The sequence below is a fragment of the Misgurnus anguillicaudatus genome, chromosome 15 (assembly GCF_027580225.2).
Source record: "Misgurnus anguillicaudatus chromosome 15, ASM2758022v2, whole genome shotgun sequence".
Lineage (NCBI taxonomy): Eukaryota > Metazoa > Chordata > Actinopteri > Cypriniformes > Cobitidae > Misgurnus > Misgurnus anguillicaudatus.
This window is the reverse complement of record NC_073351.2, coordinates 21,658,629-21,683,298: the sequence shown is the minus strand read 5'-3', so window position 1 is coordinate 21,683,298 and position 24,670 is coordinate 21,658,629. Positions and strand designations below refer to the sequence as shown.

Sequence of the window (24,670 nt, the reverse complement as noted above, 5' to 3'; positions counted from 1 at the left end):
ATGGTAATGATCGCCATGGTGAAATGAAGCTAAACTTTCCTGCCAACCATTTATCTAATAAAACCTTTTTGTTTTGCCATCTTTCCCGAACAATACATTGAAAACAGTGTTGAGGAGCAGTGGCTAACTTAGTGTTGTTACTAACTGTACTAATACTAGCTCTTTTGAAACAGCGTAGCTTTTCAGGAACAAACTGGAGCCAACAAGTAGCAAAAAGCATATTGTCTCAAAAGTTAAGCTGGTAGCTCATTTTAGAGAATTAATTTGTTCATACATTTCATGTGAATAAATTATTTAACAACAGTTTAATGATTTAATTAAGTTCCTGTATCTCACTTTGATCTTAAGCTTCTGTTTTTTATGTATACGCGAACGACACAGCATTGCAATTCATCCACAGATGTTCAACGCATGTGGCAAAATGCAATGCACAATGTACATACTATACTCTCCTGTGCATGCATGCGTGACCAATTCATACAAAGTACTATTCTTTTAACAAACAGGGTTCCCACGGGTCCTTGAAATCCTTGAAAGTATGTGAATCTGGGGTAAATAATTCAAGGCCCTGGGAAGTTGTTGAAAATATACATACATAGATACAGGTCATTGAAAGTGCTTGAAGTTTTCCCTGTGTAGTGTAGGATAATATCATAAAAATTTGAGACTTTTTAAGCTCACATGCTAAACTGTTCGCTTTAAATGCTTATATCTTCTGTATGCAAATGTTGATTCATACCAAAATGCTTTTTTGCCTAGTTGTGTTTGACAAATGAAAACGTCTCGGGTTACGTATGTAACTGTTGTTCCCTGAGAAGGGAATGGGACGCTGTGTCTCCTTTTCTATACGTTCTGCATACCTGTAACACCGTCTTTGGCAATATTTCAGAAAGCGATAACTTCCTGGCTTCCGCGTCACCGTGTTTTTGTCTTAAGCCTCATCATTGGTTGAATTTAATATACACATTCAGACGCACTTACCTCTGGAGGCGTCCCCAAAGTGTCACCACAGTGACGCAGGACGAGTTCCCTTGAAAGGGTAGTGTAACAATGTATCTTAAAAGGTAACTCGATGTAACCTTGCTCTCACTTATTGTGTCCCCACATTTAGTCTTGAATTTGAGGGTATTGGAACTGAAAAGTCCTTGAAAGGTCCTTGAATTTGAAGTTAACTAGTTGTGGGAACCCTGTACAAAATCACTATACGCGACCCTTGAGTATGCATGAACACAGGACTATACTTCTAGCTTTAGGGAATACAGTCATACAGCTTGAATACTCTGTAAGATGCTTTGGATAAATGCATAATTAGTAAATGCATAATGTAAATGTTAATAAATACCTGTACAGACATCTATGTTAGTCAATTGGCATAGTCTTTTATGTAGTGAAAAACAGATATGTTAACTAAGTTTTTCAAATGGTTGCATGACTGTATCATAACTATGTTTAATTTTAGAAGCTTTAAAGTAGTTGCTTCCTCGACACTGCTTGATAAATGAAGATATACTCCCTGAGGGACCGATTCATTTTCTGTCATTGTTTAATGCACAGCACTTTAACATTTTATTTTATGAGTGTTGAAGATGTAATGTATTCCGGGCTGTTCAAGACGATAACAGACCCATTGATCCAAATATTCCCAGGTCTCTTATTTTCCATCATTTATTCTCTCAACATTGTCTCACTGTTCTTCATTTTGTATTCTTATGTGTGCATTCCTAACAAGTTAAAAAACATTTAGTCGCAGAGTAATCGGCTTGCCCTCACATAAAACCTCTGTGAATCACTCCCTAAATACGTCCTGTGTACCGATCGACAGAGAGAGGGAGAGAGAGAGAGACTTGTGGAAAGTGTGGGAGCGAGACGCTAAGAGAAGTTTGGCATAGTTTCTGTAATGGAGGCAAAGTTCAACAGCTTGTGATGTCATCAGGCCCCTAGAGTCTTTTACATGGCAGGAAAATATTCACGGGAAAAAATGGAATAGCCCAAAGCATACAAGATTCATTTCTGCGGCCATTTTCTTGCTTTTTGGAAGAATAGACAAGACAAGTGAGATAAGACAAATGAAGAATTAAGACAAAGACGGCAAGTCGCACAAAACTCTTTTTAGAGGTTTTAAATCCAATGACATCAATCACCTACCTTAGTAACATATTCGTTATTATCTAACCAATAAAGAAGGACGTAACTCTGAACATCTCATTCCTCTACAAAGACCCTTATTCTGTCTGTATGGAAAAATTAGCTACCCGTGAAGTTAATGAGCTCTCTCAGCTGGCCTGAAAGTGTCTTATTTTTTGCCATTGTGTGCCTGTGTGAATGGAGGCTGTGGAGGTATGCGTGCCTATATGCAGTAGCGATTGAAGGATCGCACGTTCCTCTGTGTGTGTGGTTGTGCGTGCATGCATGTGCCAGCCGTGGATGGTGACATCTCAGCCAGCTGTTAGCAGGCAATAAAGCCTCTCAGGCGCTATTGTGTCCAGCCTAAGTCTAGTCTGGCTTTAAGGGAGACAGTAAGGGGACTGTCCCTCAACCCGGACAGCACAGTCGTGGCATTCATCGGTCCGATATGTCCTCCGTCAGCCTCTGCTCTCTCTCCTCCAGCCCGGAGCACAGAGACATCATTCATCAGAGCACTGGCACTCGCCACACAGACCTTTAAAACACACAGTGAATCATTCGGCAGAACTATGGAGATCATGTTCACACACACTGCTGTGGGCACTGAATGAAGATAATGTGCGTAATTAGTCTCACAGTGGAGGAATCGGGAACGTAGCCGCAGGCTGCTTATCGCATCCCGATTTGCTAGCTATCCATACTGTATCATATGTAAGATTACAATGACTTTCAGATTATAATGTCCTAAATCAGTGTATGCTGAAAATAGCATGCAACAAGTGCGTTTGGAGGGTATTTTTCTTTTATCACCATTTAGACTAGAATCCACTTTGGACCCAAATATTTCTATTTAGTGCCTGATTAAAAGTGATAGAAAACAGGCGTACAATGCAAATAGTTTATTTATGAAAATATGTTAATGTTTTTTAAACTAAATATCACATTAGTATATTTACCTTATGAGTTAAAAGAAGTTCTCAATTATTTAAGAGTCTGGTACATTATCAGAAAGATAGGTACATGAAGGAACAAATGGGGCAGTACTTTTTCAAGGGTTCCCACGGGTCCTTGAAACCCTTGAAAGTTTGTGAAACTGGGGAAAAAATTCAAGGCCCTGGGAAGTTTTAGAAAATATACATACATAGATAAAGGTCATTGAAAGTGCTTGAATCTATTTTATGCAAGAAGATTTCTGGAAAAAAAATCCATATAATTCCCTGTGTAGTGGGTGTAGAATAATATCATAAATATTCTAAACTTTTTAAGCACACGTGCTAAACTGTTCGCTTTAAATGCTTATATCTTCTGTATACGAATGTTGATTCATACCAAAATGCTTTTTGCATAGTTGTGTTTGACACATGAAAACGTCTTCGGTTACGCATGTAACTGTTGCTCCCTGAGAAGGGAATGAGACACTGCATCTCCCTTGCCATACTTTCTGCGTTGTTGAGCCATCTTTGGCAATATTTCAGATAGCGATATACTTCCTGGCTCCCGCATCACCCTGTCTCTGTCGTTAAGCCTCACCATTGGTTGAATTTGATATACACATTCAGACGCACGTACCCCTGGAAGCATCCCCAAAACGTGTCACCGCAGTGACGCAGCACGAGTTCCCTCGAAAGGGAACTGTAACAATGTATCTTTAAAGGTAACACGATGTAACCTTGCTCTCACTTAAAATGTGTCCCTAAATTAAGTATTTGAAGTTGAGGGTATTAGACCTGGAAAGTTCTTGAAAGATACTTAAATTTGAAGTTAACTAAGGTGTGAGAACCCTGTTTTTCAAAAATTTATCTTTTGTACCTAAAAAGTACATATTTGTACTTGTAAGGTACTTGCTGGTACCTTTGCATAAACAATGGCGACCGGTGAGTTCTTTTTCCGAGGGCGCTCGATGCGAAGTTCGTCAAAATATGTATGTAGCCCGTCATGTGTGTGGTTCCTTTTTTCAAAATATGTGTTCGGTGCGTCAAGTGAACCTGTGTGCATCACGTGTCTTGTCAAAATAAGTGCCTGCTGCAGACGCGTCTAAAGGGTTTATGATAAAAGAGACGCTCGCGTTTGCTGGATACTCGCATAATCTCATGCGTAATCAGAGTTTACTGTTAAGGAAGTGCCTTGCGTGTATTTTGTTTACGTAAGTGTCTCTTTTCTCATAAACGGTTTTGACGCGTGTGCAGCAGGCACTTATTTTGACAAAACACGTGATGCACATGGTTTACATGACGCAACAAACACATATTTTGAAAACGCAAGCAACACACATGAACACTTATTTTGAATTAGCGCCCCTCGGATTAGCAGTCACGAGCCGCCACTGTTTATAAATGGTACATATTAGGACTTTTTTAAAAGTACCGTCACTGTGACAAAAAGGTACAGTGTAGTCCTAAATGCAATGTGATTCAAACTATTTGCATTAGGTATGTAACTCATGCATTATGTATTTTGTTATTCTCATGTGAGCAGATAAATGAGTACAATTTAGCTTTATTGCTATTCCTCATTAAGCGTTCAGTGAATACAAACTAAGCAACAAAGTGAACATACAATACTTGATGTATTTTGAAGTGTAAATTCTTGAAACACACAGTATCTTAATTAGGACCAATATGAATTTATTACAAATTTAAATTAATACCCTAAACTAAAAGTCGTGACTCGGAAGAAAATCACCCACTGCTAATGACAACATTGTGGTTTGCTAATCTCGTAAATATGACGATTCCCACGTGACATAAAAGCAGCGTGTGTCCTGACATGGAGGTCTTTTAGTAATCAAACACCTGCTGGTTGTCTGTTGCGGTGCATCAATCTTCTTGCTTTTCTGTCCCTGTTAGCTGGGGTTTGAATCTCTCGCAAACCACCATGAACTCACAGTAGGAGAGCTGTAGACGGTGTACAGGGACGACATGGAGCGCTCTGCATCGGAAATTGGCCATTTTCTCCTGTTCTCAACTGCTGAATAGACACTCAGTCAATCCGTTAAGTGCAGAGAGGGTTAGGACAGAATCTAAGGGGAGAGGATTTGTCCCGATTAAAGCTGAACTGCTCTCTCTTGCTTGCTAACATTTGTATACGGTTTCCTCTGCATACTACAGAAGGGCTAAAACTGAAAGAAGTGCCCTCTAACAATTTGCCAATCAAACGCTGTGAATTTGTTTGCAGGGGAGTGATAGTGGCTCACTATGGTTTCATTAAGAGGGCATGACGAGGGGTAATACACGTGTCATTTGGACCTGTGCCAGGCACTAGCATTTCTGTGCCAAAGAAGGAGGAGGTACTGGTCCAGGGGCTGCAAATATTTGTTTAAGTGTCAAAGACCAGACCCACTTGTGGGAGGCTTTGTGAACAAGTGAACAGATGCAGTCCATGCTGTGTAAATGTGTCGGCAATGTAAATACCAGAAACCAATTGAGCACAGATTCATAGGCAATTAAGAAAAAGCTATTTTTTACAACACATGTTGAACTAAGTTAAGTTCTAACTAAGTGATGTGATTATAAAAATAAGTTTTCTTTTTTCTCCTCTCCTATAGAATGTGTTGGCGAAGGCCCTATATGACAATGTGGCGGAGTCTCCAGACGAGCTGTCCTTTCGTAAGGGTGACATCATGACCGTTCTGGAGCGGGACACGCAGGGATTGGACGGCTGGTGGCTCTGTTCACTGCACGGGCGTCAAGGAATCGTCCCTGGCAACCGGCTGAAAATCCTTGTGGGCATGTACGATAAACAGCAGCAGATGTCTGCCCAATCCAGTCCAACCCAGAGTCAACTGAACCTGCCTCAGAGTGCCTACAGCAAGCCTTCCCCTGCCTCCCAGTACACGGCAATGCACCCTGCTTTCTCTTCCCCCAGCTCTGCTAACTCATCCATCCCTGACAACGTCTATATGCTCCCCCCCAGCCATGGCCTGCCTGCATCTTCAAGCCTCTACCAGGTGCCCACTGGCCCCCAGCCTCCCCCGCCTCAGCCCAAAGCCCCTGCTTTGGCACAAAAGCAAAGCCACGCACATTACGCCCCCACTTCACAGGATGTCTACCAAGTGCCACCCTCCATTAATGCTCCAGGACAGGACATCTACCAGGTGCCACCCACAGTAGGAGGTCCGAGTCCCGGACAAGATGTGTACCAGGTGCCGCCTTCTGTGAACCAGACGCAAGACATTTACCAAATTCCCCCATCAATAGAGAGGGGCTGGGACTCTCCTAAACCCTTGGGGAAGGTAAGGATTGAATGTCTTGTTTAGACGTGACCCTGTCTGTGAATACAGGTTAAAGTCGTAATTTAATTATGAGATTATGAGCATTAAAGTTTGATTTCAGTCATTGATTTTGCATTCATTTAAAGCTTTACTTAGTCAATATTTAATACATGAAAATTATGTAGCATGTTACTGAAGAAAACAGTTAATTAGAAAAAAGGTTTTAGCTGGGTTATCCAGTAATCCAGTTATTATAAATCCACTTGATTCATGATGGAGGAAATGACCTCACACTTCCTCACTGAATATCCTGTTATACTCTGAAATGTGTTACATTATGGAAGTAGAACCAGGTGCTGTTTTACGTTGACCTCAAAAACTTGCTTGTAAAGGCCAATAAACTGGTGTTGAGAGAAATGATAAATAGAGCAGCATGGAAATCGTACAGAAAAAGGAGAATGTTGACACTGCAGAGAAGTATGTAGTATGATAGAGAGGGTGAAAGACAGTCATAAATGATGCAGAGGTTGATAATGGCTGTGTCTGTGGACAGCGGAGGGTGAGTAAGCATAATTTTTTCAGCGGTAACTACAAGGTAATGCTATGGGCAATGCTGCTCCCCTGAGAGTGACTTGCAGGTCTTTGGGCACCACGCCATATGCTGAGTCTGCCGCAGCGTTGAGGGCAATGAAGTGTGAGGATGGCAGCAGGATGAAGGGAAGAGAGATGCAGGTGCAGGGCTTTTGACTCTCAGCCATTTACCCTTGACAAATGCAGCTTGACCTACCAGTCATAAAGATGTAGAAATGATTCAGTGTCATGTTAATAGTATAGCTAAATTATTACTATTATTTAATGTTTATATTATTATTGTCTTTAGATACCACTTAGTTTGATATTTTGTTATCTGTTTGGGATAGCAGAACTGACAAGATCTTGTTTGCCTTGGAGGTTTTGGATGGTATTTCAATACAATACAAAAAATATCTGCAAGATGTGAATGTTTTTAGAGTTTTTACATGCTTTAGCTTAGATAAAATGATTTAATTTGAGTTTCAAGGACATTTGCATTTTTGTCCACATTAATTCTTTGTTTTTTTAGGTCTCGGAAATAAAGCTACAAAAGCTGTCACTGTGGTGGTTCCCTTTCAAAAAGTCCACATTTGTACCTAAAGAGTGCATTAGTATGTCAAAGATGCATAGTGGTACCAAGAAAGTTACATAAATACCCAGCAAGCAATTTTGGCTGAAACAAGACAAAATTTGGGCTAACCATAGCCCAAGAATAGACGATGCGTATAGGTTTAGAACAAATCAAAGCAAACTTTTTTTGGCCAAAACTGCATATAAGCAAATTCAAGCTTTTTTAGGGTAGAAGTGGGTTACTCATAGCTGGACTATATTGGGTCTATAGTTATGGCGCTTTTCCATTGCATAGTACCCCACGGTTTGGGGCAAGTCGGGTCAGCTCACCTCACTTTGGCTTGGTTAGCTTTTCCATCGAGTTTAGTAACACTTCGGAGTGGGAGGGATTATAGGCGTGTCATTATATTTGCGTTGCCTACTGCTGTGACATCACACAAGTGAGAGCGTCGTTGTACATTCCGATACATTCATTTATTTTTCAGTCCGCCACAAAATTAAAACTGACCACCACAAATAGATGTTTACAAATTGCGTCCTCTGTCTCACATGACAGTTTCTGTACAAACACCCGTGGCATCGGTCGACGCGCTCCGCTGAGCCTCATTTAAGTTGCATTTAAGCATATATGTGGACGTGTGCGTCGCGAATGTGCCGCACAAACTGCAAGTCTGGAAAAAACTGTTATGGTGTTCCTGATTCTCAAACTGTGGATGTTTTTCATCGCCAAAAGGGAGTTTGGGAACTTACAGCAGAGCACAGATGAGAACATGTTTGCTTGAGACAGTGCAAGCTAGTATGAAGCTAATGCTAATCTTTTACATTATAGCAATGACGCTGGTAGTTACAATATTTTCAGACAAATTAATGATGTACAGTGTTTTTGCGTCACGTTTTGGTATCAGCTCGGGTCACTTGGAACCCCAACCGAGGTGGTACTAAAAAAGATTTGGGTACTACGTACTGCCCCCAGTGGAAAGTTCCCAAGAGTAAGCTGACCCAAACCAATTCATGGGGTACTATGTAATGGAAAAGTGCCAATAGTTGTCATTTCATTGACTCGATTTTGGCTTGGTGGGATATTAATATTATTATTTTTCAAAGGATACCGTCCCAGTGACAGCATTTGGACTTTTATTTCTGACATTATAGAAACCAAATAAGTTCCAAAAAATCACACAGCCTCTCATAATAGATACAAAATGCTGGAATGACTGTCTTCAACTACCAAAACAGTTAAGGGAAATTGAGAGGCATTTCTGTGCTGTAAACCTAAGAGATCAATACTTATGGCAGTGACCCAAGACCTTACAAAACACCCTGAATACTGCAGAAAGAGGGAAGAAATCATTATGAATCAATGCCGTTCTTCCTGGTTTAGTGTTGTGTCAAAGTCAAAGATAATGCAATCTCATGCCTGCTTTGAGAATAATTTGTTGCAATTTCTGGTTATGTTTGATCACTGTTGCTAAAGAAATTTCAAAGCAAAAGACTAAAAATAGAAAAGACATTTCTTTCTGGTTTATCTGGGGATATACTGATGTATGATTCTCTCAATGCTCTCTATTATGACCACTTGTCCTTGTGGCCACATTTCTTCCATCACTGTCAGTTTTTCATTATGAGATAAGAGTTTTTACTGAGAGGAGAGAGGATGGACACACACCCAAACCCAAACACAGACAATTTCAAATAGCAGAGATCTTAAAAACACCTTTATGTTCTTGTTCCGTGCAATAAAGTAATATTAAAGAATGTATTTCAGGCCAGAAATACACTAGTGGACGAATTCTCTCAGGACTAACACGTGATAAAACTATTCTTTATCCGTTACAAGTTGCAGTGTGTGTGCTTTGCTGGGTCCTTGGTTTTGGCGTTCATTAAATTTCTTTTTTCTCCACAGGTATTTAAAAAGCATTTAAAAGTTTGAAGCCTTGAACAAAGTTTTAAAGAAATAAAGAACCATATACCAAAGATTAACAACTTCAGAGCTCATGGTGGCTCTCATGGTGATTTGTAGGTCATTGTTAAAATTCACTTCCTCTATGGAGAAGATGAATGGGTTTTATACTTGCATAACCTTAGTGTGGAAGCCTTGTCAGGTACCATTTTTTGAAGAGGAGCAGGCAGAGAGGGAGTTAAGGAGATGGGTGTGGTTTCACTTAGCCATGAACAAAGCAAAGTTGGGGCAGCATTGGAAGGGATTGTACCGTCTAGCTGGACATGCTCAGAATTAGGAGTGAGATTTGTGATTAAAACAGCAGGAACATTTTGATTAACGTCATATTAAAGACAAGTGGCGTCATGGGGTCAACATGTCGCCCCCAAAGTCCAGCATACTCCTCCAACAACAGTAAAAATCCTCCTTTGCTTGCCTTAATTAGTCATCATGTACTTTAAATTGGTGACTCAAACCAATAAAAACTCCAGGGATCAATAACCATTAAGAAACTGGGTCTTCAACAGGTTTCAATCAAGCCGAAAACTATTTGACTTACGAAATACGATCGAATGTGACCTTCCCTTGGTCCCTTGCGCTTGTTGAAATATGATTTCTAGATACTAGTGACTCACCACTGCAAAGAAAGACTCACCTGCCGTCCTGCTTACACATTAACCAGACCGAGCTTACACTATCAACTCAAGTTGCACATTGACCATTAGGGTAAATATAACCGACGAATGAGAAAAGGTTCAAGCATAAGGTTGTTTTTTCCAGTTAAGGGCCATGTGAGCGTGTTATATTTGGCACATAGGGGTTTGTGAGTCAGGTATTGTGTGAGGTTAAGCCCTATTATTGATGCAATAGAATGAAAGTATAAAGGAACTGCGTAGGTGTGCCTCTAGGTATTGGAAAGAGTCTTGCCTTATCACTTTAATGGCCTCGAATATAGCCTTTCAGTATGCTGTACAGCGAGCCGCGGGTTTATTAAAGCAGGGTGCGCCGGGTAACAGAGAGGGAAAGATTGCTAGCGGTAGATTGAAATTCTGAAGTAGTTTTGCCACGCTGCCTGTATGGAAAGTAAATGTGTAATCCTTGAAGACTTTTCCTTATTTGTACCTTGTCTGTATGTGATCCAGGGTTGCACTTACCAAAAACCTTAGAGCATTTATTTAAGACCCCCACTTAGGGCTTATCTTACTCCCGCTCTTTTATTATTATTTAGTTTTTGTCCTATTTCTATTTTGCTCTGTTAATGTCTAGACTAAACAAAGGACAGATGGTAACTGAACATCTCCTGTGTGTTGTCCCAGACTAATTTCATTTTAAGGGGAATCCAGCTGGTTGCTTGTATGTATCCTGTGGGAATTTCCCTCACAGACTGGCAAGTCTGTAATCTTCTGCTGCTTTCTCCCATCACATTCCTGAATTCCAGAGTAACTCCTATTTGACTCTGCAGTGCCTTTACAGCATCCCTCTTTGTCATTAAGAATCGTGTTCATTTAAGCGGGTTAGTATAGTTCTAGTGACCTGGTTTTAAATATGTATGAAGAAGAAAAAATAATCAATATTTTGTTTGTAAGGAATAATTGACGACGGGCCATGAATTATTTGAAAATAATGCACACCCGAGGCGGTAATGCGGGCACGCAAACACTTCCTATTTGCTTCAATTGAATCAAAAGAAGAAAATCATTCACCAATTGGACATCCCTGCCAAAGGCACACTTAGCTTTCTTTGTTTCTCTCTCTCTCTGCTTCTTTTCTTCTCCCTAAACAACTTTGAATAATGAATAGAGAGCTCTTAATGGTTGTTCAGTTCCCCTCAGGTGCTTTTGTATGACTTTAAGTTCATATCTGTGGGCCAAGCTGTGGTGCATTTGTGAGCTTTAAGAGCGATACGGTCTTGTTGGCCTCACATGGCAGCGCATCTTAGTGAGGCATCGGCTGCTGCAGGGTCCTTGCGTCTTAGCGAAGCCTCATTACTCTCCACTCAGACTCTGAACCGGTACGTATCCACCAGCATCCTCCTGTATGCAGTAATGTGCAGCGAGCGGGTTAGGAGGCAACATGGCATTCATTATAAACTGCGTGTCTGGGTGCGGATGTCCTGTGATGTGGCTCTGACGGATGAGTGGATAAATAGGGAGACTTGAGGAAGAAAACACGTGCTGATGCTGTGTTTCCCATGCAGCTGCAGCAGATATAGGAAGTATGGTGATGACTGGGCAGCTCTGAGCATACTGTGCATCTGGTCCACCGATGTGCTTTGAGCGCTTTTTAGTTTACATTTGGCACACGCTTTAATCCAGTGGACTTAGAGTGCATTTAAGGTTAAATATTTTTTTCAGTATTTGTTTACTATGGATTGAACCCTCGTGATTTGCACTGTTAACATCATGCCATACCAACTGGGTTACAACTGAGAAGTACATAACTGTAACTATTGTGTGATTGAAGCGTTAAGTCAATGCAAAGACGCGATACTGGGCGTTTACACCAGATGCGGTAGAGGTGGCAAGCTCTGGTGATTTACATGTTAAGTCAATGCAAATACGCAATTAGGCGCGCGATTAGGAAAATGCGCAAGTTAAAAAATCTGAAGTTTGGAGTCTCAAAAAAGCCCCTCCCATGACGCAAATATCCGCGTGAATGTCTCGAATGACTAGAATTTCACGCGCAAATGACGCGAGTAAAATCAAAATGTTCAAGCGTCCAACTACGCGCGTTTTTGTCGCCTCTACCGCAGCTAGTGTGAATGCACCATTAGACATCTTACGCCGCGATTCGCACGAATGACGTGGCACGAATTGAGCATTTCGGGCATTTGACAAGTTTTAACAAGTTGAAAAATCTGAACTTTGGCGGGTATTTGTGCCGCGTTAACCAATCATCGCTGTATGTGGACACCAGGAGCTATAAGACACATATTCATACTTTTATACTAAAAGGATCTTGTTCCTAAGAAATTGAGTGAGGAGGTCGGACAATCTGGTAAGTTGTAAAAAACGCTCTTAAATGTAATACATAATTGAGATTACAAGCTAGCTGAAGCCGGCAAATTAAGCATATTTGCGCCTGAATTTCACGCGCGAACGACGCAAATTTCACGCGCGAACAAAGCAAGTTAACCCAAAATGTTATGATTTATTAATTAATTAATGTGTCTGTAGTTACTTGTATTTTATTCATATTCATCTGTTCCAAGTGTAATGCTCTCCTTCTTAATTTCTTCACTTTGTTCCACATACCACTAATGTATAATCATCTCATAGTTATATCTTGGGGCTGTTTACATTTCATATTTAGATGCATTTTGGTCGATCGAATCACATGGGGCGACGCTAACTACAGATGTAAACAGGGTGTAAAACATTTTAAGATCGTTCACTTTCAAGAGGTTTTTCGGCGGTAGTCGAAAATGCCTTGGACCGGATTGTTTTTGTGGTGTAGATGTTCATGTGGTTGAATGTGTTTGAGTAGCCACAAAAGACTGCCTACTCTCCGCCTACTGGCCCTTATGTGTGATGTACCTAGCACAATGTTTTTACATCGGTCCTGGTTTCTAGCGTGAACCCACATTGTTCGGCACAGTCTTTAGACTATCACTGATAAAACAAAAACGGGTGCTAGTGTGCAACAGAGAAAGCAAAGAGAACGGTTAGAGTGCATGTCCCATGAAAGACAAAAAAGAGTCTCCATTACCTGCTTCCCTCTCATCTTCCGTTCTGGCAGTGAGAGGACTGGAGATTGACAGCAGCAGGGAACATGTGAGAGAGAGAGAGAGAGAAACAGAGCATTATGACAAAATTAAAGGGGACATAGGGCCTTAAGCCGTAGTGGCGGGTGGAGCCGCTGGAGGAGGTTTTCGATTCTCATGCCGAGCTGCAGACTGTATCCTGTCATTAACGTCCCCACATAGCCAGCAGCACATTGAGGGAAAGGAGGGGAGACGGGCCCTGGTACAGGGCCCTCAGCATAAACAGCCGACCACTGTGAGCTTTTATTTGTGCTCCAGTGGCCTTCATCAAAGGGCTGGAATATCACAGGAGGCCACAGGGTTCACTTTGTACTGTGGGGAGTTGAAAGGACTGAAACAACACAGATCACAGAAAAGAACAGAGGCCTAATGGAGCTGCAAAACTCATTTACTGCATCTTTACACATACGCCTTATGTCTTCTGCTAAGGAGTACATACGACCTTTGCTCTGTTTCAAAGCTTATTGAGATGTCTAGCAGCTGCCATGGTCGGCATCTTAACATGGCACAAATCTTACATGCATAAAACAAAGTGTATGTAAAGAAAGCACAAATATTAGGTCAACTAAATGCTGTGCAGTGCATTCTGGGATTGCATTTTTGATAAAGGATACATTAAGTAAACTTTAAGTTTTTTGGGGTGTATCACAACTAAATTGTGGAATGGCCCTCACATCAGGAGTCTGTCATGTTTTATAATTCACACTAGGAGTTGGGACAGTGTGTTTCCAAGTTCATTATGCTATTCATATTCACATATGTGCGGGTGAGATAGTTTAAAGGAACCCCAGTGTCGGATTTTAATTGGCTCATGAAAAAGCTCTCACTCCAGCGCCACAGGCTAAATTCGGCTCTCACCATTTAAACCATCTCTGTGAAGTTTTACCATCTTTCCCTGAGGTCAGAGATTAAAGTGGGAACAGGAAGGTTCTAATATGCTAGTAAAATGCTATGATAGTAAAATGATAATATTTCTAATCGCTGATACTGGACTCTTTCATGGCTAAATATGCTGAATGATGGTCTTTCACTTCTTCTCACTAGTCTCAGGCACTGACTAACCTTTGATCACGGGTCACTGGGATGGTGTGGTCGCCAAGGAGACATTCTCATCTCAGTCTTATTAATAGGTGCTGTGGACCGGTCTGAGTGTTGGGTTGCCAGGATAGCAGGAGGAGTGTGTGTGTGTGTGTGAGATGAAACTGACAATGAAAGGGCTAAAACCTAAAGGCAGCAAGACACAATATCCTGAGCTGTTTTGAATAAAGGGCATTCAAGCATGATACAGGAAATTGTTTGTGCAAAAAGAAAAACAAAAAAGAAAGGACAACAAACGGTAAAACAAACCAAAAGAGGAGACAGAATTATGTTTTTGAGAATGGTCGTCAATAAATATGAATCAATGAGTTCAGTCACCAGAACGGATGAAAATAATGGTACTTTTTTATAGTGGATTTTAGATCTTAGGGCCTTTTTACACCTGGTCACTTCATGTGTTTTATCTGATGTGTTAAAACTGTTCCATTTACATAAATGCGTCTTGGCAAAATGGATATCAATCCGATCTTCTAGTCCCGCGCAAAATGCAAATACACTATTTATTACTCCACCTTAAAAAACTTAAAACAACGCTTATGCAACAAAAGGCAGCACTTACTGTATGTTTACTGTATGTTGGGCAGGGGGTGCGCATCTCTTTGCATGGGCTGGATCACACAGTACAGAGCAGCAGGAGAGTGATAACTGACAGGACCATGATGGGGAAAAGCGCTTCTCAAAACGCTTTCTCAAAGTTTTATTTCTTTGTTTAATATAATCGAGTTTGTCATTGGGCTATTCAATTGGTTCTAGAAAGCTTTGTCAATCCATAATGCAATAAGCGTGTCGTCTATATTTGTTTGGCTCTCTTTTGGCTAACTTGCGAGTGACATGCTTACGTTTGGGAGGATTAAAGCGCTGACATATGTGGCTCCATCAACCAGATGTATTTACACTTACTAGTTTCGTCTGAAATGCGTCCCAGACACCTCCTGAAGTGGTTTGAGCGATCGGATTTAAATCTGTCTCTGAAACGTTTTGGAGGGCATTTACACCTTGCCTTTATACGATCGGATAGCTATCCGATCAGAGAAAATCCATGAAGTGACCAGGTCTAAAAAGCCCCTTAGGGTGCACTCAAATTTTCCAAACCAAACCATGCCCCAGCGCGATTGTCACCCCTCCCTACTCCCCCAGATGCATGCACACACACTGTACTTTTATCGATCTGAACCTGGGCGAGCTTTCGTCATTAGGATGCGATTGTTTTGAATAAAAGCAGGAAGTAAAGCGCTCTTTTAACACTGGAACCCATCGTAATGTTAAGTCTGTGTTTTTTGTTTACAGTCGTTTGGTGCGCAATGACAAACAGCCATATTGCTTAGTTGACCTGTCGGGTGTGCAGCATAGACTTTCACGTAACCCTGCTTTTAAAGAAAGGCATAAGGTTTTAACGAAGGCAGATGAAGGTGAGTGGTCGCGCATTTGACGTCTCTCCTTTTAAAACGCGCTCTGGTGCGATTAGCGATCACACTGCGCCTGAGCCCAAGTGAACCCAGCCAGGGTTGCAGAGGTGATTAACCAGCAATTAACCAATCCGCGCCCGGGGCTGCGGTACAGAGCGATCACACTAGTCAAACGAACCAGGCTTTGCGGGTCAAAGATTTGGATAGTGTGAGTACACCCTTAGTTGGACTTCATAAACTGATGGTGCTGCTCATACATGAGGCATGGGTTCAAATAATTGTTTCCTGAATCGTCTTTTCACCATAATAAGCTTGTGAATCTCTCTTGTCCCTACTATGCCCAACTTGCCACCAGGGCACTGCTATGTGGTTGCTAGTATGTTCTCAGTTTCTGGTAGGCGCTTGCTTATTGGCTGAAATCAAATCCAATCAGAAGTCCACTGGTTAAATAGTTTTATTTAGAACAGTGGTAAAAGTGATTTCTTTTAAAGGTAGAGAGTAGGACAGATCACGCCCTGTTTAATCACAACAGTAATGTTTGGTATGTGTTAGGGGCTGTTGGGGCTTTTACAGAGACTCTATGTGGATTAGTACCAGGGGTCTCTCTGTCTCCACAGGAGCCCCTTTGGCTATCTGCCCCACCAGCCATCCCAACACACCCTCACACATGGCACATGTCACATGATACTAGCAACCAGCGAAATGTGTATTTACAGTCAAGGTTGCTAATGAGCCACTGATTGATTTCACATCCGATGAATTTCACCCTATGTCACTTTTCCTCAAACTGATTCCAAAAAATATTTTGTAGGTAAGACTTTGTAAGTGACTGCTCTTCCGAGGGGCGCAAATTAAAAATATGTGTTCGGAGTGTCAAGTGTGTTGCTCGTGTTTTCAAAATATGTGTTTGTTGTATCATGTGAACCATGTGCATCACGTGTCCTGTCAAAACAAGTGCCTGCTGCACACACGTCAAAACCATTTATGACAAAAGAGACGCTCACGTTCACAAAATACACACAAGACACTCCCTTAACAGTAAACTCTGATTATGCATGAGATTATGCGAGTATCTGGCAAATGCGAGCGTCTCTTTTATCATAAACCCTTTAGACGTGTCTGCAGCAGGCACTTATTTTGACAAGACACGTGATGCACATTGGATCATTCGATGCGCAGAACACATATTTTGAAATTACGAGCCACACACATGACGGGCTACATACATGTTGTTACGAACTTTGCATCATGCGCCCTCGAAAAAAGAAGTCACCGGCCGCCACTGGAAAGACTTTTTAAAATGTTGAGTTTATTCAATTAAAAATATTACTCAAAAAAAGTTGTGTGACAATTGTGTTTAAGTTCAATTAACTTAAAATTTTAAGGCAACCATGTAACTTTTTTACGTTGTGTGGCCTAATTGGTAGAGCAATGGGTTAGCAATATAAATGTAAAGGGTTCACAGATACACAGATAAAATATATGTCTTATAATGCACTGTGATACATTTAAATATAAATTATGAATTATGGTTTTGCATAATTACATCATACTTATAAAACTCAATCAAAACTACATACAAAAATAAACAAAACCCAGTCATTGTTCACAATCATTTTAGGCTTCAATCTAATTTATTGTTTCATGCTGCTGTTGATTCTGAACAGCACTGCAGCAGAGCACTGCATTTAAGATGTACACTCCCCACATAAAACACTGCACCCAAAAGCCTCAAAAACAACCAATTTCAAACTTATCCAGAATCCAGATCACTAATTTTTACATAACTCAAAGTGGACCTCCAAACCCAACTCAAAGGTATTTACGCAAAAAATGCATGCAGCACATCTGCAGATGTGCCCAAGGGAGGCTACTCTCTGTAGAATAGCATGCATGAATGTGTGTGTATATGTGTGTCATAACATCAAGTCACAGAGCCCAGCTGAGCTCTCCACATCCCATTCTCACAACCTTACAGCTGTAGCCTGGGGGAGATGCCTTGGACATCTTTTACCAGGGCATGTATGAAGCAAAATCAAACATGACAGCGCCCTGTATTTAAAGCATTATTGCAGAAACAGACCCACCTTTCAATAAATTACTGGGTGGGGGTACACATTGGATGCATAGGTCTATCAAAGTAAGAGCAAATTGCAAGCTTGGACTGGTCAGTTGAACCAGCATCCATGCGAGATTTTTAACATTAACAAGCCATTTGGCTGAAGGGTAGACCACATGTTCCCTTATGTTGCATGGTGGCACTTGTGTCATTCACCTACTATAAATGTAAAAATAACAGTGCCAAGCAAAGCCCCCTCAAAAGATTTTTTATATATTGATTGAAGCCAATTAAAAAATGTACACCCCCAAACAGTGAGGAGGACATCTTGATTCACAGATGGCCAAGATGAGAGTAACAGGGGGGTTCATTCGTATGCATGACCACTTATAAAGTATGTGTGAAGTATGTGGAATCCTCACGAATACTCAGTTATTCATAAGACAGACTGCATTTAATCAAAGCCAAACTCTGGGTCAACTTTACCAAGAGTTTATTAAACTAAAATGTCCTTGAATCAAAACATTTCTGGGTTCATTTGGACACTGTTGCTGTGCTATACTGTAGAAAAAGTTAGAAAGCTCTTTCGAAGAGAAAAATGAATGACCTGTGTGGTATGCAAGACTGGATGGAGTTATGTTTATCAGATTTCTTATTCCCTATCGCACTGCATTTCTGTTTTGAGTTACTCAAAAATAATTTTTCATGCTGCCGAGTTGGAGTAATGCATGGTAGCCTCTGACCTGCAAAGATTTGCAAAGCCAAGAGAAAAATTTTGTGAGATGAAAAAAGATTATAAGGGAATTCTAAAACGCTTTGGAGGACAATCTCAGCATGATGTTTTTAAGAGCACGGGTCCAAAAACATGTATAGTCGAGCACAAAAATAGACAAAGTGCAACCTTAAAAATAGAGAACTTTTATTAGGAAATCCATTTCATTATGCTTTTATCAAACATACATAATGCAGCCAATAATATCATCAAGATCCTCTGTGGTTTCCCAGGATCCTCAGCAGCAGGTCTTCATTTATAGCTTAAAATTACCAAGATCAATGGTCCAGGGATCCAGGCCTGGCTGGAATGTCTTCGGCTGTGCACTTTAGTGTTTTGGCATGTGTCATTGTGTCAGCTGGGGTAAAGAGGTCACAGCTCGTCGTTCCAGCAGGGGGTACGTGGGCTTTTGTGATGCGGCCTTTACGATCTCGCCCTCTCTTCTAATGGCCGTGTAGGTCCTGTGATTGTGACTTTTGACCAGCTGTCATGGCGCAGGGCAATGCACTCAGACGGTCACCGCTCCCCATTGTTTCCGTCAACACCAAGGAGTGTTTTTCTCTTTGTGACATCATCATTACAGGCATTTAGCCCCGCCCCCCCAGAGATTGCTGTGACAGCTGGAGGCTCGAACACACACCCACCTCTATGACTAAAGGCTTTCAGCTGTATTGATGAGGGCTGGATGATGGCAGTCCACCATATGTGCCCATCCCTGTTCCCCAAGGCATGCCTCATTGATAATTCACATCATTGATCGATGGTAGTTTACGACCGGCCCTTCAGAGCCTCTCAGCACGATGGAGTGACTATTACTTAAGACTACACTCTAAAAAATATCTTGGGTTGTTTAAATTCGTGGTTGGGTAATATGGACAAACCAAAATGAGTCTGAGGTCATATTAAAAAAAATTCAATTCAGTGTTGGGTCAAAAAGGACGAACCCAGCATTTTGGGTTAGGGTTAGGTTAAAAAGGGTCAGCATAGGTTAAAATACAATTAAACAGGTTGGGTTTGTCCCTTAATGACCCAATTAACGATCGGTCAACGCTATATTTTCACTAAATATGCTTTACATTATGTAGGCTAATTTTATGTAAGAAAACAGGAAATCAAAAATATGACTTAACAGTAGCTGGGATTTCACAGACAGGGTCACATGTTGATCGTACTCTTGTATCTATTAATACATTTTTATAAGTTTTACCCCTACTAGCACCAATGGCAAAACTGATAAAAGTAAATGTGCAGCCCTGAGTTTAAGGAATATGCAAATATTGATTCAAATCAATGATTCACATTTGTCAGTCTAGGGTAAAATGCAGAGTGTGTGTGTGTGTGTGTGTGTGTGTGTGTGTGTGTGTGTGTGTGTGTGTGTGTGTGTGTGTGTGTGTGTGTGTGTGTGTGTGTGTGTGAGAGAGAGAGAGAGAGAGAGAGAGAGGTAGCGGAGGTCATGTATGTGTGGATATGTCAGATGAAACACCTGCAGAGCGGTCTTAATGTGTGTGAAAGTGTACAGCAGCGTGGAGAATGCACCCATTTACCACAGCAATGTTTGTGAGAAAGGTCGTGAGGGAATGTTCTGAGAAAACTGTTGCAGGGTTTGACGTGTCACAGGTTTTTCCAATATCACACTTTTACCACGCAATATGAAATAATTTATCATCGATTTTTGCCCTGCCTTTGTAAAAATGGTCAAGACTCAGGAAGAAGGTGAGGGAGAGCGAGGAATAAAGGGAGGGCGAGAGAGACAAAGATAAGGATTAACAGTGACAGATTGCCACCTTTCTTTAATGAGAACGGCTTAATTGGATCTTAGCTGGGATGTGACATCTAAAGTGACAGGCTGTGTAAGTAGGAAAGTAAATATTAATACAGGATCTCTGTGATTTGAATTAGCTTAGCATCTCGAGTATTTTCTTGTTGTTTAAAAGCGTCTTTCTTACAGGGCGAGTGAACAGTTCCTTTAAAAACATTTATATGTGAGCACTTTCGCTTTTCATTGTGCTCTTGTGCCTGGTTACCATAGTCACTAGATTTAATCTAACAAAGCATCAAGGCTTCACAATCAAAAGCTCCATTGGAGTCTGTGTGGTTAATCAGACTGCTCTGCCCTCTCATATAATAAGTAAAGACTCATGCTGCTTTGTTGTGGAAGGGACTTAATCCAAACCCTCCTAAAAACCTGCGGTGAACAGCACACCTCTTAATTTTTAGTTGAAAGAGATTTGACTCTGACCCCATCTAATGCTGCTAGATCACATGACTGCTGCTAGATAACCTGTAATGTATCCCATGTATTACAAAAATAAATTAATAAATAAAATCTTAAAAAATCACACAAAAGTCAAAGTTACATTTCATCTCAAATTAATGAAATATAATCAATTGTCAAATTTATTATAATGTAGATTATGTATAGCTTTTATTTTTCATTAGTTTGTTTAGAAACATCACAAACATAGTAGCACGATGTATATCAAAATATGTGTCCCAGTACAGTTTAAAAAGGTCTTAATATGTTCCATTAGGTAAGGATATGTATAAATGTGGTACAAATATGTATCTTGAGATATTAATATGTATCTTGAGGTACTAATATGTATTTTGAGGTACCAATATGTATCTTTGAGATAGTAATATGTATCTTGAGGTACCAATATGTATCTTTGAGATAGTAATATGTATCTTTGAGATAGTAATATGTATCTTTGAGATACTAATATGTATCTGTAAGGTACTAATATCTATCTGTGAAGTACTAATATGTATCTTTGGGATACTTATATGTATATTTGAGATACTAGTATGTATCTTTGAGATACTAATATGTATCTGTGAGATACTAATATGTATCTGTGAGATACTAATATGTATCTTTGAGATACTAATATGTATCTTTGAGATACTATTATGTATCTGTGAGGTACTAATATGTATCTTTGAGATACTAATATGTATCTTTGAGATACTAATATGTATCTTTGAGATACTAAAATGTATCTGTAAGGTACTAATATCTATCTGTGAAGTACTAATATGTATCTTTGGGATACTTATATGTATATTTGAGATACTAGTATGTATCTTTGGGATACTAATATGTATCTGTGAGATACTAATATGTATCTGTGAGATACTAATATGTATCTTTGAGATACTAATATGTATCTTTGAGATACTATTATGTATCTGTGAGGTACTAATATGTATCTTTGAGATACTAATATGTATCTTTGAGATACTAATATGTATCTGTGAGGTACTAATATGTATCTTTGGGGTACTAATATGTATCTTTGGGGTACTAATATGTATCTTTGAGGCACCAATATGTATCTGTGAGGTACTAATATGTATATGTGAGGTACTAATATGTATTTTGAGGTACTAATATGTATTTTGAGGTACCAATATGTATCTTTGAGATAGTAATATGTATCTTGAGGTACCAATATGTATCTTTGAGATAGTAATATGTATCTTTGAGATACTAATATGTATCTTTGAGATACTAATATGTATCTGTGAGGTACTAATATGTATCTTTGGGGTACTAATATGTATCTTTGAGATACTATTATGTATCTGTGAGGTACTAATATGTATCTTTGAGATACTAATATGTATCTTTGAGATACTAATATGTATCTGTGAGGTACTAATATGTATCTTTGAGATAGTAATATGTATCTTGAGGTACCAATACCAATATGTATCTTTGAGATAGTAATATGTATCTTTGAGATACTAATATGTATCTGTAAGGTACTAATATCTATCTGTGAAGTACTAATATGTATCTTTGGGATACTTATATGTATCTGTGAGATACTAGTATGTATCTTTGAGATACTAGTATGTATCTTTGAGATACTAGTATGTATCTTTGAGATACTAGTATGTATCTTTGAGATACTAATATGTATCTTTGGGATACTAATATGTATCTTTGGGATACTAATATGTATCTGTGAGATACTAATATGTATCTGTGAGATACTAATATGTATCTTTGAGATACTATTATGTATCTGTGAGGTACTAATATGTATCTTTGAGATACTAATATGTATCTGTGAGGTACTAATATGTATCTTTGGGGCACTAATATGTATCTGTGAGGTACTAATATGTATCTGTAAGATAATAATATATATCTTTGAGATACTAATTTGTATCTGTGAGGTACCAATATGTATCTTTTAGGTACTAATATTTATCTTTGAGATACTAATATGTATCTTTAAGGTACTAATATGTATCTTTGAGATACTAATATGTATCTCTGAGGTACTAATATGAATCTTTAAAGTACTTATATGTATATTTTAGGTACTAATATGTATCTGTGAGGTACTAATATGTATCTGTGAGGTACCATTATGCACTTTTTATGTACAAAGGTGTACTTTTTGAAAGGATACAGCGCAACTGACAGCTAGGGCAGTGGTTCTTAAACTTTTTCGGCTTGCGGCCCCCCTTGTCTACGGTGCATCCTTTCATGGCCCCCTTGTCTACGGTGCATCCCTTCATGCCCCCCCCAAAGAAAATGTATGACATAAAACATTCCAAAACTTAAAATTTGAATAAAACAAAACATATTAAATTATAAAATGTATTGCTGTTGGCTAGTATCCTAACACAGAATGTATGATAAATTAATGTATTTTATAAAACTGGGGCCTCCCTCTCAGGGCCCCCAGGGGGCCACGGCCACCAATTTGAGAACCACTGAGCTAGGGTACATATTTTGACACTTTTTTTCTGACAGAAAATTACATTCATTTAATGAGAGCGGGATTTTTACTATCATCATTTAATTGTCATTAAAATAATAATGTTAAATAGTATATTTTTATTCAAACAGGCTTAAATGTAATTTGTTATTTTTGATTTTATAGTGAAATATAACCTGGACATGTTCTAACACTCACCACTGTATTGGATTAATTCAGTGACCGTTCTGTTTTAACCGTTGTGTGTTTAGTTGTACAACAGTATCTGTTGTTTAGCAAGCGAGACACCTGAATAAAGGCTGGCACGATGCGTTCCTGTAGACACTGACTGGTGCGAACTGATGAATGGGAAAGAGAATAAAATCTCAAATAATCTCATTATTCCAGTGTTATGAGTGAAGGCCAGAAATCATCTGTTACAGGCATCATCCAGGGTATAATGAAAACTACGTGATTGAAACACATTTCATCTGGACCGTCCACAAGATATTTCTAAGAGCATCACGCGTGCTTCAGTAAAAACAATGAATTACAGCCTTTTAGTATAAAAAAAGGAACTGTCATAAACTTGCTTATTTGAATATTGAACTAGAAATATTACAGAATCTGAAATAGCTCATAACTTCTCTTTCTTTTATACTTTTCATTAACAATTTGTTTATCTGTTATCAAAACAAATGTCAGATTTTCAGTGTGACCTCTCACTATGTTAAATATATATGTCATAAGGCAGTGGTTTTCAAACTAGGGGCCGGGGCCCCCAAGGGGGCCGCGAGATGGTGCCAGGGGGGCCCCAGTTTTATGACATTTTATGAAATACATTAATTTATTATGAATTCTGTGTAATTAAACCTTAAAAAATAAGGCTACTAACCAACAGCACTACTTTTTTGTATAATTTAATGTTTTTTTTATTAAAATGTTCAGTTTTAGAACAGTTTTTTGTCACAAATTTTCTTTGGGGGGCCGTGAAGGAATGCACCGTACACAAGGGGGGCCGCACGGCACGCTGAGAAAGTTTGGGAACCACTGTCATAAGGCACATATTAAACAAAATTCAGCGAAACCAATAACAAATACAAATGCAATAACAAAGTTGAGGATGCCGCTGTTGTTCAGACATTCCACATCCCTGAATAGCTCCTCTCATTGCGATGGATTTGTGTGTTGTGATTGGTATTATGTCTCAGACATTGTATAAATATGAGGTCGTTGCTTGTTTTCATTTCCCATGCTCGTGAGGTTGACACAATCTTCGAAGCGTACGACAGTAGGTAAACAGGCGGACAAAAGGACAGCCCCAGTTCCCACGCTGAACCTTTAGGACCCCAGAAGTGTCTGCTTTGTTAACCTGGTGTAAAGGCGCCATCGTGGCAGTTTAGTTTGTCTAATAAGAGTCTTTAGCCTCCATAGTCTC

The 24,670-nt window shown here is 39.7% G+C and overlaps 1 protein-coding gene across 3 annotated transcripts in view; it reads left to right on the top strand.

Moving 5' to 3' along the window:
* bcar1 (BCAR1 scaffold protein, Cas family member) overlaps window positions 1–24,670 on the top strand; it is a 97,141-nt gene that overhangs the window by 60,547 nt on the left and 11,924 nt on the right. For all 3 annotated transcript variants that reach the window (XM_055173868.2, XM_055173870.2, XM_055173869.2), the window contains one exon: window positions 5,669–6,355. In XM_055173868.2, coding sequence (XP_055029843.2) covers window positions 5,669–6,355 — 687 coding nt within the window. The remainder of the gene's footprint in view (window positions 1–5,668; window positions 6,356–24,670) is intronic.